Source organism: Myxine glutinosa, chromosome 7 (assembly GCF_964187855.1).
Source record: "Myxine glutinosa chromosome 7, kmMyxGlut1.1, whole genome shotgun sequence".
NCBI classification, from domain to species: Eukaryota; Metazoa; Chordata; class Myxini; order Myxiniformes; family Myxinidae; genus Myxine; species Myxine glutinosa.
Window position 1 is genome coordinate 19,806,288 of NC_136267.1, and position 12,165 is coordinate 19,818,452.

General features: G+C 50.5%; 1 protein-coding gene across 5 annotated transcripts in view; it reads right to left on the reverse strand.

Moving 5' to 3' along the window:
* Window positions 1-12,165, reverse strand: part of LOC137431033 (SWI/SNF-related matrix-associated actin-dependent regulator of chromatin subfamily D member 1) — a 108,391-nt gene that overhangs the window by 45,155 nt on the left and 51,071 nt on the right. For all 5 annotated transcript variants that reach the window (XM_068121897.2, XM_068121900.2, XM_068121899.2 and 2 more), the window contains exon 2: window positions 11,450-11,697. In XM_068121897.2, the coding sequence (XP_067977998.1) occupies window positions 11,450-11,697 (248 nt within the window). The remainder of the gene's footprint in view (window positions 1-11,449; window positions 11,698-12,165) is intronic.

Here is a 12,165-nt window from a genome sequence, read left to right on the forward strand (position 1 = left end):
CGGGGGAGAAGGGCGTGGCCAGTCCATCGTCTTCAGGAGGTGGAGCCAGGAAGCCCTTGCGCCCAACCAGGACTCGGTGGGCACGGCTTGGTAGGGCGTGGCTATATAACCCGTAGAGGGAAGCCCCACCCAGGAGATGACCGAGGGAGCCAGAGGCATGCAGCGACAACCAGCCCCTAGCGTGCAACGAAAATACGTGTGCCTGCTGCCGCCTTGCTCGCTTCCAGCCCGGAGCGGACCTGCTTGCTGTGCCGCCCTGCCAAACCTTCCAGCCCTGTGGTCCCACCTTCCTCTCCCTCCAGCCAATCCAATCTGCAATTCCCTATTCGTGTGAGTGAGTTCGTTCTGTCTGTATTGTCCTGGGTATAAGTAAGCTTGTATAAGTTAATAACTGCACTGTGTCTTCTATTTTTCCCTGTAAATTACATTTCTTTTCTTCTCTTGCTTTGGTTGTGTGTAAATAATTAATAAATCCCTGTGTTCTTTCTTTACCCCTTTTGCTTCTTCACATTCGGTCGCTTCAGAGGTGTCCACATTGAACACCTGTGGCACGATTTGGCCAACGCTCAGAATCGGGTTTAGTCTTTGCTAATGGTTCGAACCGCGGGCTGCTAAAAACCGCTCGGCAAATAACATCTTGCCCGTGGTCTCGAACGAAGTTGCCCACCTGCCTTGTGGAGGGATTGCCGGAGGCGTACGGGAATCCCTTGACCAATCGCTTCGGGCAATCCCACCCCACGAGGGAGCGGGGTAGCTTCAGGAGCGGAGACGGTCAGCTTAACAAGACAAGGGGCTAACCACCTCTTGCTAAAGGGGAGAGCCGTACTCCGTTTCCGTAACAATTGGTGTCAGGAGCGAGATTCGGACCCGAAGTGCGCTTAACGCACTCAAAATTACGAGTGGCCGAAATTCTATAAAACATCTAAATTAAATCGTGCCATGGATAATCAAGGCGACCGGATGCCGGTGGGGGAGTTAGAAGAGGGTTTAGAATCGACCCAGGACCCCGGGGAGGCAGTGGGAATAATGGAGGAGGAGCGCAATACGCATTGGGTTGCGGGGGTTTCAGATGCACAAGATGGCGGCCTCGCGCACGAGGTTGCAGAGGCACAAGAGGGCGCCTCGCACATGGCGGCGAGAGCCGCGCCCTTTGTGCCAAAGGCTGTTGAAATGCAAGCCTTTATGGCACAGGTGGAGGCCCTTATTGTCAAGACGTATGAACGAATAGGAAATAGGCTGGGAAGCCAAATTGAGGAAATGGGAAATGATTGGAAAACCAAATTAGGGGGATTGAGTAAGGATATTGGAGCAATGAGGGACGAAGCAGGGGGTACCAGTGACCAAATTGGGAAGTTAGACAGCAAATTGGAGGGTTTAGACAATAAATGTGAGGGATTAAACAGCAAAATGGGAGGAGTAGGAAGCAGGTAGGGGACAAACTGGGGGGAATAATTGGCCAAGCCAAAGAAATTAATGAGGGGTTGGCGAGGGGGCAAGCCGCATATGAGGTAGGGGAAGCCGAGAGGGAGGTTAACCGCAGGTTGAGCGGGAGGGGCACACGGGTGCACGACGAGGTAACGCGACTCGAGGAGCGCAGGTTGAGTGAAGTGGAGAAAAGCACAGGTAACTGGACCGGGGTAGACATCGCGACCCGGGGTATGGAAAAGCCGGCGACCGCCGAGGTAGAAAAAGAAATTTTATTCGGACCAGCGGTCGTCGAGGTGAATAAAGAAATTAAGTCTGAATCATTCGAAGCAGTAGTGGAAATTGGAATTGGAGAGACCGGGGACTTAGAAAAGCACTCGCGGCAGGGAGAAATGGAGACTGTACAAAGTCCATGTTCACATCACGATGCTGTGCTTAACCCAAATGAAAGTTTGCAGGTGTTGGAGCGAAGAAGAAGAAGCGCCCAGGTGAGTCATGCTGTGTATTGTGCGGGGAGATTTTGTCGAAGGATGTTTGGCGAAAAAAGAATTTTCGCACGCTTGGGATCGAGAAAGCACCCGGGTGTTGGTGGAGGGTCCCCTGTGAGTGGTGTGAGTGGAAATGGCGCGCTTGTGAGGAAAGAGTGTGCGTCGGAGAGTGAGTGTGTGACAGAGTATGGGAGTGATACCGGGTGCGGAAGCGAATGCACGTCGGAGGGAATTTGCGACACCGAGGGGACGGAGTGTGACACGGGGAGTGAGTTGGTGGTGGCGCGGGTGCGAGAGGGCACATCGGAGCGCGAGTGTGAAACCGAGTGCGAGTGAGAATGCACGTCGGAGTGTACGGAGTGTGACACAGAGGGTGAGAGTGACCCGGAGAGTGAGTTGGTGGAGGAGCGGGTGCGAGGATGCACGCTTGGGATGGACGGGGAGAGTGTGCGAGAAATCACACCTGAGTTGATTGTGGCGTGGGTGTGGGAGAGCCCATAGAAGCGCGTGAGTGGGTGGATGCGAGAGTGCACGCCCATGGTGAGTGTTACGGAGGATGTAATGGAGGAGAGGTGTGGAACAAAGTGTGCGAACGATGAGTGTGCGCGAGAGGTGTGGTGTGTACCAGGGAGTGTGGTGGTGGAATGGACGGAGTGTGTGGAATGTACGGGCGGCGTTAGAACGCCGGGTTTGGTGAGTGTGAAAAGGGTCGCGTATGCGTGAGTATGCGAGTAAGGCATCGACGTTAAACGGGGCAGCGTTTAGGGCGACGGATAGCCAACGCGAGCACTCGGGGCGCGGTGCGCTTTGTTGGATGCGAGGCCCGGCGCGGATCGGTGCTGCGTCGCTTCTCTTCGAAGCGTCGTTGCCGATTCGGGCCTGGCCCCGGCCCCGCACGGTCGGGTCCGGGCCTCGCCGGGCAAGGCGACCGGTCCGGTTCAAGGGCAGGGAGGGACCGAAGCGGCTCCCCCTTGTGGTTGCGGCGTTCCGGCCGGGCGGGATCGAGCCATCGGGCCGGAGACCGCAAGGATCCGCGCCGAGATGGTGCGTGGAATCTCGGGCCGAGCATGCCGCCTCCCTTGAACCGAATGCCAGACGGACTCAACCTGCAGGCGACCAAACCACCCGAATTCATTGCTCGGCTTTGCGAAGCCGAGTTTTAATGATGTCATGACGTACTGAGAGGCTCAGATATAGTGGACTGTGATGATGATAGTGTTTTGGATTCGAAATTTTGGAATAGTGAATAGGATTGGCAGGAATGATTGGCAAATTGATGATTGGTAGAATGATTGGCAGTGATTGGCAAATTTTGATTTGCAGGAAAATGGATGGGCCAAATTGATAGTCGAAGATGCCCGATGTGGTGGGATGGCAACTCTGCCATCCCTCACAACACGGGGCACATGAGCACTAGCTATGGGGTTTATGGCAGTGTAAGATCACCGAGGGAGGGTTTGGATAATGTATAGGGATCTAGAGAAATGACCATAGGTAACGGTAGAGGTAAGTAGCGACATTATACCTGTAGTGGGGATGTAGAGAGTAGGGTAGTTGGATTATAACGACGGGGGAGCGCAATAGTATAAGGGGCGACTGGGAAGCGCGAGTTTCAGAGGGGAGTAGGTAGATCAGATGATGCCGTGTGTGTGAGAATCTTGATATCGAGCAAATGAGGAATTGCGGGGCAATGCTCGGGGAGAGATGCGTGTATGAGCGTGGGAGAATCTGGGTGCTTGAGGCAATGGATTGGAGAGTTAGAAGTGTATTGTGAAAAGTGTGCGGTGATTGTGAGTTGTATTGAGCGTGGAAGTGTATGAAGCAGCGTATGAGGAATAATTGTGATTGTGCATTGTATTGAATGAAGAAGCCTGGGAGGAAGGAGGGTGCAGGAAGCACCAGGTGTGATTGCACAGGTGTGCAAGTGAACAGGTGTATGGAGCAGTGTATGACTGAGTAATGGTGATTGTGTGTTGTGTTGAGCAAATGGTCCTGGAGGAAGGAGGGTGCAGGAAGCACCAGGTGTAGGAGTGATGGCACAGGTGTGCAAATACAGGTGAGCATGGTTGTATGGAATAAATGGTCTGGAATATATGGAATATGGAATGGATGGTGTGGAGTGAGTATGGTGGAAAATATGGAGTGGAGTGGTTGGTGCGAAGGGAGTGTATGGGGAGGATGGACCCCATCACGAATACCTGGGGCGGGTAGTTTAAGAGTTAGGTAGAGGGTATAGGTAAATTGTGGTTGGATATTGGCATCTGTGGTGCGTGTGGAAGAATGGTGTTTGGATGGGTGCATTAGTGACGTGGAAATGGCTGGGCGTGTGGCCTGTTAGTTAGTGTGTGTAGTTGAATGGGCACTCCACCATTGTGAGGATGTTGGCCAGGTGAGGCCGCAGGTGGGCTCTGGGAGCCAGTAGAGTTGTTCAATGGGGCCCGAGGATCCAGAGGACGGACCCGGGTAGCCCAGTGCCAGAGAGGGCACCGAGGGGGGTAAGTGTCAGAGAGGGCCTTCCCCAGTTAGATAGGTTAGGTAATGAGCAGGTAAGCTCGGAGGCAACTGCAGTGGTGGAGGTGTGCAGGTGAGTAGACCTGCTGGGAGAGCTACACAACCCAGTCCTGAAATTGTGCAAAGGCACAGGGAGTTGAACCGGGGGAGTGAGACCACAAATTGATGAAGCACCACAGTTTGGTCAATGGGAATTTGGTTCTTAAAACCGCATAGAGTGTAAGATGGCCAATGGATTGGTGGGGAAAGACCCCGGGTAGTGTAAAGTGTATTAAAGTCATTTAGAGGATAGTTAGGATTAAGAATCTCCTCGCACCACCTACATCCTCTCACCTGAGGTGACAGAACTCCACACCATGCCATGTTTTGGTTATTTTCTGTGCAAATGTTTTGGATTGTGAGACGCATCATGACGTGAGTTTGACATTGTGCTTGATGTTCCATCTCTTCCTCCTTATGAGGAATTGATGAGGAATTTGAATTTGTGGCAAATTTGGTTCGAGGGATTGTGGTGACGAATTTGGTATTAGGGGAGATGTGGGGAAGACGTGACATTAGTAACGAATTGGTAAGTGTGTAGATTTTGTAAATATGGGTAAGGGCAAGGGTGGAGTAGGTGACGGGTGGGGTGACGTACGATAGGGACGAGCATTTCTCCGCTCAGTCTCCAGGCGCACCTCACCTTGCATTACCTTCATTGATGTGTTTCCCTTTGACCTTACCCCTCGCTAACCTGTCATCTCTGTCTTCCCTCCCCCACCCGAGGATCGTGCTCTCTGGGCATTGAGGGGAGCGTGCGGGGGAGGGGCGCATCGGTGTGCCCGAAATTCTCGCAACCAGCTGCCTGCATCCACGCTGAGCACCACTCATGGACCCCACGGGTTGGGGCATGGCCCCTCTGCTGGGACCGGCCATTGCGGCCAAAAGCCTTGCTTGCGGACCACGGTCAGGTGGCCCCTTTTTGCCATACAGCCGGACCACCCATAGCTGGCCCCTGTTGGCCATAAATAAAAATGGACACGTTTGTGCTTTTTATTTATTATTATTACAAATAGGCCGCAAGCAAAGAACAACACGAAGAAAGACAACATCAAGAACGACAACGGCCAGCAGAGGGAGCCGAAGAGCAAAAACCCAGTCAACAGGTTGTTTTGTTTTTTTGGGTATGGACATGTGTGAAATGAGCACTGGATGGTGCTTTATGGTGCTTTGGTGTTTTGGTGCTCTTTATTGGTGCTGGTGCGTCACAGTGCATGCTGTCTCCTCCCCTCCCACAGGATTTTATTTTTGTTTCCCCCAAAGGAAATCGCAGGTCCTGGGTTGCAGTGTAAATACAATTAGCGTCACTTGTAAATAATGCTCCCCACCGTTCATGTATAGTTTGAGAATTAATTCCGCAATTCGGTTAGCTATGGGCGTGAATCTGTTAGGTAGGGTGCAATGCAACAGCGGGACATACTTATTTGTGTTTTAAAACTGTCACACTCAGGGTCAGATTAATTGTAGAGGGAATTACACCTGCGTGTCACATTAAGTTAAAGTTTTATAGGCCCGGGACAAGCCTGGAGGATGAGGGTGCCGTGTTGCGGATTTGAGCATCCTGCACGTTGTAATTGTTGTAAATATCACCCTCTGTAAATTGTAATAGTAATCCTTGTAAATACCTCCAATTGTGTAAAGATCAAAGGTCGTCCTTTTAGTTAGTCCATCGCACACACGTAGAGAACCATAGAACCTCTCTATAGTTATTTCTTATTCTATGTTAGTTTAAGGCTCTGTTTCCCATTAATTGACCTTGCATTGCACCAAATGAAATAAGATAGTTCCCTTTTTCAAGTTTCCCCAAAATCATCTCTTCAAAGTGCCAGTAACATTGGGCTGTTTTCTGCGGCGTTCGCCACCGTTGCATTGGGCTGTTTTCTGCGGCGTTCGCCACCGTTGCATTGGGCTGTTTTCTTCACCCCAAAACTCCATTACGCACGCGGTCAACTCGGGGGAGAAGGGCGTGGCCGGCCCATCGTCTTCAGGAGGTGGAGCCAGGAAGCCCTTGCGCCCAACCAGGACTCGGTGGGCACGGCTTGGTAGGGCGTGGCTATATAACCCATAGAGGGAAGTCCCACCCAGGAGATGACCGAGGGAGCCAGAGGCGTGCAGCGACAACCAGCCCCTGCCGCGTGCAACGAAAATACGTGTGCCTGCCGCCGCCTTGCTCACTTCCAGCCCGGAGAGGACCTGCTTGCTGTGCCGCCCTGCCAAACCTTCCAGCCCTGTGGTCCCACCTTCCTCTCGCTCCAGCCAATCCAATCTGCAATTCCCTATTCGTGTGAGTGAGTTCATTCTGTCTGTATTGGCCTGAGTATAAGTAAGCTTGTATAAGTTAATAACTGCACTGTGTCTTCTATTTTTCCCTGTAAATTACATTTCTTTTCTTCTCTTGCTTTGGTTGTGTGTAAATAATTAATAAATCCCTGTGTTCTTTCTTTACCCCTTTTGCTTCTTCACATTCGGTCGCTTTAGAGGTTTCCACATTGAACACCTGTGGCACGATTTGGCCAACGCTCAGAATCGGGTTTCGTCTTTGCTCATGGTTCGAACCGCAGGCTGCTAAAAACCGCTCGGTAAATAACATCTTGCCGGTGGTCTCGAACGAAGTTGCCCACCTGCCTTGTGGAGGGATTGCCGGAGGCGTACGGGAATCCCTTGACCAATCGCTTCGGGCAATCCCACCCCACGAGGGAGCAGGTAGCTTCAGGAGCGGAGACGGTCAGCTTAACAAGACAAGGGGCTAACCACCTCTTGCTAAGGGGGAGAGCCGTACTCTGTTTCCGTAACAAATATATATATACAGTGGAACCTTGACTTACGAGTTTAATTCGTTCTGTGACCGAGCTCGTAACTCAATTTGCTCGTTTCTCAAATCAAATTTCCCCATTAAAATGCATTGAAATGCTATTAATCCGTTCCAGCCCGCCAAAAACCACACCAATTTTTTTTTAAATATACAGTATATATAAAAATATCTCGCGCTTTATATTTCACCTGTATGCAGCATACAAGTTGGCAGGATGGCCTGGACTGGAGGTACGCACACTTGACTCTAAACTGTCCAGCCTGGGTTTGAATCCCGACCCAGCTATAACCTGTCATGGGTGAATCACAGGCAGGGTGATTCATCAATGTGTGTACCGCTAAACTGGGCGCCCCGTTTGCGTCCCATTAGTTGTTGGATGTTAAGGATCTCACCGTGTTTTCCACAAAGAGAAGGCGAGCTATCGCCGGCACTCTGAACAAGTTGTGGCCTGGCATGCTCTTCTCCTCTGCCGTTATATACGTCCTCCTCGGCATCTTTTTCCAGAAGAGCCCTGTCTCGTCACAGTTGAAGATTTGCTGGGGGATGTATCGTTCGGCTTCTATCAGTTCGGCAAAAGTTATAATAAAATCTTCAGCTGCCTTCACATCCGCCTCACCAAGTCGACAACACGCACACCTCGCTCATGTTGTTCGACGATTGCGTGTTTTATAGCCAAGCACATCATCCTCCTCTTCTTCTCAGCACTGCCCTTGGCACTCACTTTCTTAGGACCCATGGTTAAAACTAAGAAATTTTCCAAAATAACCAAAATGCGAAAACAAAGCAGCAGCGATATACGGCAGAGATACTGTACTTGCACGGCAAGATAACCACGTGACCGGAACCCACCTACCTGGTGGCGGGTGGCGTAAACTCAAAATAACCAAAATGCGAAAACAAAGCAGCAGCGATATACGGCAGAGATACTTGCACGGCAAGATAACCACGTGACCGGAACCCACCTGGTGGCGGGTGGCGTAAACTCAAAATAACCAACATGCGAAAACAAAGCAGCAGCGATATACGGCAGAGATACTGTACTTGCACGGCAAGATAACCACGTGACCGGAACCCACCTGGTGGCGGGTGGCGTAAACTCAAAATAACCAACATGCGAAAACAAAGCAGCAGCGATATACGGCAGAGATACTGTACTTGCACGGCAAGATAACCACGTGACCGGAACCCACCTGGTGGCGGGTGGCGTAAACTCAAAATAACCAACATGCGAAAACAAAGCAGCAGCGATATACGGCAGAGATACTTGCACGGCAAGTTAACCACGTGACCGGAACCCACCTGGTGGCGGGTGGCGAAAGCTCGTAACTCAGATCTCGGCTCGCATCTCAAAGCAATAAACCGCCCGAGCGACGGCTCGTATCTCGGAAAACTCGTAAGTTGGTGCACTCGTAAGTCAAGGTTCCACTGTATATATATATATATATATATATATATATATATATATATATATATATATATATATATATATATATATATATATATATATATATATATATATATATATTGTTGCGGATATGGGATTTGCATCCATCATTATCCGCTTGTAAATATTCCCCTATTTCCTCAATACTTCCCAACTATCCCCAATCCCCCATTCCCTAGTCCCATTTTCTGTAAACAACACTCTGTAGACCCGACCTCCCCCTATTTCCCCCATTAAATGTCGTGCCCAGGTTCACCGCATCTCATGTACGACAACTATAGGACATCTTGCTAGTTATTCTTAGTCTATGTCAGTTAAGGACTCGTTTCCATTAATTCTGACCCTTCGTTGCACCAGAATGTGATTGTATGGCACCGTTAGGAAGTTTAGGACCTCCCAATACCTCCCCGCAGCTCTTCCTCACGGTTCAGCAACAACAACAACAGCAACGGCAGCGGCGGGCGCGGGAAGTGCGCGTCCTCACTCCGGCTTGGTTGGTAGGGGGTGTTGGGAGGGCATCAGGCCTTCCCAACGAGCCGCCATCGAACATGTGCTCGACGGGGTTACCAAATAGGGGCTCCCTGTCAGCTCCTCGTCAAGGGCGGAGCCCGGTAACCCCCGCACCCAATGGAAGCGGCGGACCGGCCCCAGTGGGGCGGAGCCAACCAGCCAAGGGCGTGTCACTCCCCGCTGAGCATGCGCAGGGAGAGGGAGGTGACGTCAGATGCGCGCTGAGCTTGGAGCAAGCAAGACCACCTCCGAGCGCTGTGAGGCCTCCCCGCATCTTCTGGACTGGACCGTGCTTTATCCTGTCCCCGAGCCAAGGTGCACCTTGTGCCATCGAACTACCTGTCCCTCCCTGCCATCAATCCCTGTGTAAGTCAGCCTTGTTCCGTTTGTCTGTGGTCTGTCCGGGAATAGATAAGATTGTATTTAAGTGCCCATCTCTTCTGTGTCTTTTACCTCACTCTGCCGTGTAATCTACCCCCTTTTCTCCACCACTGTAATTATACCCTCCTCCGGAGGTCTTGAGAACTGTACCCCTTGCGTCGTTTCCTCTTTCCCAGTCGTCGTGTCCTTTCCATCATTGATTTGGCATAGCGCGATTTGTTCAACGTCTGGGTGGAATCGGGGTCTAGTCGGGGAATAACTGTTCGGTCGCGGCAATACCACCGCTCGGTAAATAACATCTAAACCGCGTCCGTAACAATATATATGTGTGTGTATATATATATATATATATATCGGTTTGTGGGGGTTTTCATGAACCCACATCTTTCCTGGGAGACATGCAGGTTGACATATCCAACCCTTCCCCAACGTTTGTCACACCATCCATTGCATCATGGATTCTGACGAGCAGGCAGTAGTTGGCACACGCAAAGCTGACCATAAACAAAAATGGTGTCAGAAGGCAGTCGGGAGTATTAAAGGCTTAATATGTCACCTTGGTTCGATTCTCGACCAGATTATAAACTGTTCGCCCGGTGCTTCACAGGCAGGGTCTTGCATCAATGCGTCTGTCCTCTGTCATTTTGGTCGGATCAGAGACCCATCCGGTGGTATTCATTGTTGGCCGTTGAAGATCCATGGTGCATTTGGATAAAGAGTAGGCGAATTATTACCGGCATTCTGGCAGGATTCCTACTCTAATGAACTGAAGTACTGGCACTATCGACGCAGCTACGCCTCGGTAATGATGCAACCAGCTGACCAAAATCGTAATGGAATGCCATTCCAATATGTGATTGCTCTCTCTTGAAACGAGGCTTGAAAATACTCCAGAAACCATTAATCTCTGGTTGAGTGCAAGCCACGTTGCATGGGAAGTAAAATAAGACATGAAGATGAGAATCACGAGACTTTGGCCTGTGTAATAATAGAATGCAGCAGCTTTTGCACTATAAACAAATCGACCAGGTGGTAAACATGTTTCATGTGAATGGATACGAAGGGCAACCAAGCAACCAACACACAGACATGGCAGGCAAGTCCTCCCACAATGCAATTTGGGGTTGCAACCAATGTTTTCTTACAATAGCTCTTCCCCCAAGTCTATTCAAAGCTTCACCAAACTTCGAAAAACACAGAACAAAAGCAGGTCACGCTCGCTGTCTGTCCATCCAATGAAGCGAAGCATGTTGCCGTCGATGTAAACGGTGGAATATCAGCTGCGGTGTACAATGCACCACCATCTGCTACGCAAGACCAAGATCGGATGCCCCCGTCCGCCCGTAGGACACACTTATTATATCAGAACCACCTGCTTCGGGCCTCCACGGGCCCAACAGCATAACGGGAAACATGTTGGAAGGAATTAGCGATTCACCAGAAATACGAGGAGAGAGGCAATTCAAATGAAGACTTCCCACAATTCCAAACACGTACCATTGACAACGTGGCGCTCGCCACGAAAGTGAACAATTACTACTCCATAAGCAAACAGAATCGGGTAATGGATGCAGGAAGAGCGAAAAACGAATGCTCGGTTCAAAGGGAGATCACATTTTAATCGGACAAGTTTCGTGCCTGCAGTTCATCTTCCGCAATATGCAATCACTAAACCTGAAAAGGAGTCGTAGTTGCAGGGGGCGACATCACGATGCGGACGCGCCGATTCCTCGGAATAACGGAGCCCAAGTTGCGACTCCGCCTCACGCTCGATTTGTCCCTGCAATCTCAAAGAAAGTTACTCGAATGAACCAGAACGCCCGATACTCGAACACCGACCTGCGGTTGCGGTTCTGCGCCTGCTGCGAAGAAACTCCGACGGACTGCCCATGGTGCTGCGAGCCAAGCGTAGATTGAGGCGGAGGGCCGAGAGGCCGCTTGCGCGTCGCCTCCATCATCATCTGGGGAGAGGGCAGGCCAGGCCGCATAACTGACCCCCCAGCAGTGCCCATGTATGGAAGCGCCGTCGGAGGACCCATGGGCGGGATGGGCGTCTGCAGCCGGCTGCCCGCTGGCATGCCTGGCCGCTGGAAAACAAAAGGCAAGAAAACCAAATAAAGGAGCGACCATTGACAAAGGGACCATCGAAATATATATATATATATATACTTTTTTCTTTTTTTTAAATCCACAATCCGTTAAAGAATAAATACATTGCAAATGAGTAGCAAAGTGCAATCCTTCGATTAGAAGGAAACATTTTCATTCCTAGTTTTGCCAAGAAATGAATCTATTTTACAATCCAAGGACAAACAGTGTCAGCGTGACAATTTGGGTTGACGAGACAAGTAAAGCAAATCAAGATGGAGGCCGTTTCTGCAGAACGTGACACACAACTGTGGGGCAGCGTGATCGCAGACATTTAACATCCCTTCCATTCTCTCAATCGATAAAAGGCCTGCATCATTCACTCGTTTGAATGAATTCTCGGGAAAATATGCTCAATGCTCATGTTGAACACAACGCATGATGATGACCTTGTTGGTGGAACCGGG